Source organism: Ptychodera flava, chromosome 16 (genome assembly GCF_041260155.1).
Source record: "Ptychodera flava strain L36383 chromosome 16, AS_Pfla_20210202, whole genome shotgun sequence".
Taxonomy (NCBI): Eukaryota; Metazoa; Hemichordata; class Enteropneusta; family Ptychoderidae; genus Ptychodera; species Ptychodera flava.
This window is the reverse complement of record NC_091943.1, coordinates 36,023,313-36,028,769: the sequence shown is the minus strand read 5'-3', so window position 1 is coordinate 36,028,769 and position 5,457 is coordinate 36,023,313. Positions and strand designations below refer to the sequence as shown.

The following is a 5,457-nucleotide window of genomic DNA, read 5'->3' as shown; positions in this document are numbered from 1 at the left end:
CCCCTGTCATCCTTCATAGTTAGATTTCATGTCAGTCATGAAAGCTACCTTGTGGGCTAGAAACTAGCTCACATCATTACAGTAAATTGTTGTTACTGAGATGCTTACCATATTTGACTACACTGACAGTGGAACAAATAGGGCAGAGCTGCATGAATAAAACATACAGACTTAGGGCATTCTATAGTATCTATAGGATAAGCTGTCATTTTCATAGAAGTATGGCAAAATAGATGCATGCAATAGAGGTGGTTTTCCCTCAAACATTATTTTCACAACTATTAATCTTTCATTTCCGACTGAATTAAGTCACCACTGTAATGACATAAGCAATGACTTGCTTTACTGTACATTTTGATAAAATTTTATTTCAAATCTCACAGAGAGAGTCATCTGATGGTGAAAGTCTACATGTACATGTACATGTTCATGTATGTTCAGTTGGCGGCAGGGTCATTTCATGAGACACACTGTTCAAATACTGCTATGATTTCCAGCATCCAAATAATGGTTACTTTGCTGATGACTCTCAAATCAGACATTCAGAAGAACAAATAAAAGGACAAGATGTATCTTGCTGACACTGCTACAACGCCAATGTATCTCTGATTAGCTTTCTCATGGTGGTTGCTACAGAAGGATTTGGTGGACCTGAAGTCACATGACTGACCTGTTGTGCAGAACAAAAACACAGCATAGTAAGCAAGACAGAGGCGCAAACATAGGCATGTTAATGAAATTCTATGTTGGGCTATTAGAGTTATCAACAAGGAAAGTGGTAAAGGTCATGTTATACAAGGTTTTATTGTCATTGTCTTAATATCCATGAAAGTATGAGGTAGAGTCTGCAAGGAAATTACAGCTGCTATTACATGTATCTTACCTTGTAAAGATATGGCTGTACATCAGTATAGCTTGTATCAAAGACACAGTCTAGATCTGATTGGTTTGGCATCTTCGGTAAGTATTCATTTCTATTCATGGCTTCTGTTATGCAAATTATCTGTTGATTAGAACAAATTATATGATATTTGCAAATCAAATATCTCACTTACATTCATTATTGTTACCACAATAAAACAGCACATACAATACTTTGCACATGAAAATATGCTTGAGATTTTCTGGAACTATTCCATTTGTGATTTTTTGTCTGCATTTATCATTTGTACCAAATCAATGACAAAAATATTATCATACACAATTTTACTATCCCTTCAAATGTACATACTGAACCCTAGCCAATTGATTCACAATTCTGGAAACTGTTTTTGAAAATTTTAATTCTTTACAGTAAAAAACTATGTATTTTTGTCATTAGTGTTTGACTAACCTTCTCACCAAGGAGGTCACCAACTTTCTCTCTGCAAATCTGTCTCTCTGCAAAAAATCACAAAAGTATTTCAATGACACCAGGGTAATTTACAAATTTGGTTTTCTCAAATTTTGTTCAGAAACTCATTTCAGGTACATGTATGCAAAATGACGCCTGTACATGCATTTACTAATACTTCATTGTTATATTACATCAAGGTTACAAATTATGAAAGAAAAAAATTGCATGTAAGGCCAAGAAAAATAAAAAGTTTGTTTCTCATACCAGACATATTTCAAAAATGATGTGGTGATGCAAGGTTTCTTTACTCTCAAATTTTTTTTATTCTTCAATCAACAAGAACGCGGAAAAAACATGAAAACAGCATAGGAATGCACGCAGAGATAAATGCGCAGTAGTGTTGCTTTATTATTTTTGTATAGCAACAGTTCTGTGGTTTGACTTTTTATGCAGCAATGCACAGTTATGACAGCATAATGTACAGTCACAGTTCTGAATGGAATGTTGGTGTCAGTTATTTTGTTTATGGTTCTGTTTTATGCAGCACTGTGTTATGCACTATCGTTGCATATTTTTGTGTGATTTTTTTTTATTTCCTCATGAGCAGATAAAAAGGTTTACGTGGCGAGTCTGAATTGACACCTACGAGGATGAGAAACAAACTTTTATTTTTCTAGGACTAGGAAACATTACAATGAATCATAATATACCAACCTTCAATAACACTAATGAATGGTTGTTTGTTTCAAATTGAACACAATGTCCATTTGACAATTGAAAAAGACAAGAATGAAAGCTGTACAACAGAAATTTACAGATTTGTAGTGATAAATACTTAAGATTTGGACTCTGGAGAAAATCTCAGGGCACTTGAGAATACAACAGGATGAATACGTTTAACCATCACTGGGTTCAAAACAATAAATACCATGATATACAAGAAGTGGGTATGTATTTCAAACTGCCATAAGTGTAATGGTATGATGTTGTCTTAATCTTATTGGTTTCTCAAGATTATAGCTTACAAAGACTTCTCTGATGCAGTCTGCATACAACTTCAGACAATGTCTACATGAATGTAAGGTTTTGACAGTAAAGCTAGGTTCAGGTGACTGTTTGAGGAATGTTGTTTTGATGTATCAATTTTGAAATGATCAGCTCACATAATTATAAACAGAAGGGAAACAGCTAATCTTGTCTCCTTGTGTGTGTGTATGTTTATCTATAATGAATGTTGTTTTACATAAATGTTATCTGGTTTATCGCAATATTTGAAGTCACATCCTGATGGGTTGATAGAGAAGTATTGTTGGATGAAACGTCTTTTTATGATTGCGATGTTCACAATTCCTGATATTACCGGTACTGTAGCATTTGTTAAAATAAAGGATGAATTGACAGGTAATTTGACTATACCATGTTCATTTGTCAGTGAAATGACGTTGAGTTTCAGTGTCCACACTTCCCATGGAGTGCATTCAGGTGGAAACGGCCATCTTGCTTTCTTCTTCTGGTAGAACTCCAGTGAGATCTACATGTAAAACATATAGAATCATGTATGCCATACTTGAAGTATTTAACTTTGAAAAACACATTTTCAAGAGAAAATATTCCTGTGTTAATAATTTTTTACTCCAGTCACAGTCTGTCATGGTAAATCAAAGTACAGATCAGCTAGCACAAAAGGATCGCTTCATTCAAGTCTAGTACAAGTATTAGAATTGAAGCACCTCCGGCGCCGTCACCACTACACTCTGATAAAACAGATTGATAATGTTTGAGATTAACACTTTACCTGTCCACTCAGTGGTCCATCGCTATTTCTAAGTGAATCTTTGAATGCAGATATTTCTCTTTTAATAGCTGCATCTAATTCATCTGATGAACACCTTACCTATGAAATGAAACATACTATTTGTATCACTCATGGTACAAATACTCTGCATTAAATGATATTTAACTTGCTATAATGTGAATGAAATCAGGAGATCTTAACATGTATACCAAATGATCTTTTTCATTGGTCCTGTGATGTGAACTAGTACTGATCAAGCCTTATCTGACACCCTCATTGCTGGTTAATAAAGGACTGAGACCTAAACAGACTGGAAACTTTGGTGACATCTGGTATTCTGTTCTACTGTGTATATATTTCTTTTGTTCATCTAAAGCTTACCACATCCTATGTTCAACGTGGGGTTGCCAGTCATGCCTATATGTAAACACTACGATGAAAGCAATACTAAATCACAGCAACAGCTGTTTCATGATTGCAAAAAAGACACAAACTCATCTATATATATATCAAATATACCGGTATATAATAGACGGGAAATACTCATTACAAGGTCAATGTTTGGCAAATGAAGTACACTGACAGAACTTACATATGTAAAGTCGATGAAGTCACAGTCTACATCAGCGATTCCAACAGTGCCTATGGAATAAGTGCCTTCACGTTTGTAATGAAACTGAAAAACAATGGAAAGATACAATACACATCAAACCCTTGGTGAACACATCATTTGCTGTGGCCTTACTGATTTCTTCATTTTTTTCTTGACACTTATTGCTTAGACTTTCATTTCAGCTGAGAGTGATGTTATCTGATGTTTTGTGACTCTGGTTTTCTTACAGCTATAGTGTAGATACTGAGACATGATTCATATAACTGAAACATGTGAACTTTGCTGTGTTACATATTTCATCACAGCAATGTTGTCAAATGCTTCCATTCAAATACATGGCATGTACTGACAAAAATATATCTGATGCAAAGTTTCGGGCACTGAATCACATAATATACTGATTTCTTTCCGAATGCCTAATGAAAACATGTGCTGGTACACCAAAAAGCCTTGCTTGATGATGAATGACCCCAAGTAACCTTCAACAATGAGGATTTTGTCTTGTATTTTTACTCTTTCACCCCTCTGCCCCTCCTTGCCATCCACAGTGATTTCTAGTTTCACCACTGAAAGCAATGGAGTTGGACCAAACAACTAGCAATGAAATGGTTGAAGTGTAATTCACTGAGATGAAGTCACATAACTATCAGTTGAAGAGTGAAGAAAAAACTTTGAAAATAATTTACTACATAGCAATATTATAATGGTTGTACTGGTACTTGATAGCTTTCTGAATGTAGAAGTGAAATAATCGATCTTTACCTTGCCTGTTGTTCTGTGGAATAGCAATGTATGGAAAATACTCAGCACAGCTTCCTCAATCTGCCTACCTTCAACTGACTGAAAGGTAAATAAAAATAAGGTTACAGTAAAAGTAAATTTTTGTTTTCAGATTAAGAAATATACACATCACGAACAAAGACAACCAAAACCCACTGTACTTGAAAGTAGGTTGGTATAAGGAGAGCCTGCCTCTATCTCTGGAAAATACTGTAATTTTCTAGATATGTCCAAGTATTAGTGATTGGAGGGGGAGGTACTGTGGTTTCAGTTGAATGTTCTCCACATACACATCTACTGTCTCCAAGATGACTGGTTAGCAGGGTAGCGTAAGTATCGCAACAGCCAGTAGTGCGATCGTGAGGTAAATCACATTATCGCAGTATGGAACCATGACTGAATATTTCCAAACAGGAAATGGCTGCAGTAATGCATCGGGGAAATCACAAGCTACATCAGTTCAGCACAGCAGCTAATCGTGTATTAAAACTTAACCACTACTTCACGCAATGTCACCAGACCTTGACGTCAAGTTGTATTTCTGTAGCCTTTATTCTTCAGACATGAAAATATATGAGCTGATTCACTCAACTCAGATCAAATACTGAAGAATAACGGACGTATGTTCACACCAAAACGTTTTGTTTTGGTTCCGGTGGAAGCTGAGGACAGTGCGAATGTTTATGAATCAATGTACCTACCAGTTCGAACAGCTGTGATCGCGCATTCATTCCGAGATCTGCGTAAAAATCATAACATTCACTTTCATAGTACTTTCGTTCACCGTAAGAAATATAGAGAATAGTACAAAGAATTTCGACGGCGCCAAGAAAGATCAAATATTGGACGTCTCCGATCTCCTTGTCGGTTCTGACGAGCTTCGCAATAGCAAATAGCGCCCTCTTTGTGTTATATGGCAGTTCAAAGGTCAAA

The 5,457-nt window shown here is 35.7% G+C and overlaps 1 protein-coding gene across 1 annotated transcript; it reads right to left on the bottom strand.

Moving 5' to 3' along the window:
* Positions 1-341: 341 nt before the first annotated feature.
* LOC139114708 (autophagy-related protein 101-like) lies at positions 342-5,411 on the bottom strand. The gene is made up of 8 exons (XM_070676580.1): positions 5,226-5,411; positions 4,507-4,584; positions 3,724-3,807; positions 3,132-3,230; positions 2,753-2,867; positions 1,334-1,380; positions 884-1,003; positions 342-670 (listed from the first exon to the last, which is right to left on the bottom strand). The coding sequence occupies exons 1-8, from the start codon at positions 5,253-5,255 to the stop codon at positions 587-589; spliced, it is 657 nt and encodes a 218-aa protein (XP_070532681.1). The 5' UTR covers positions 5,256-5,411; the 3' UTR covers positions 342-586.
* Positions 5,412-5,457: the final 46 nt, after the last annotated feature.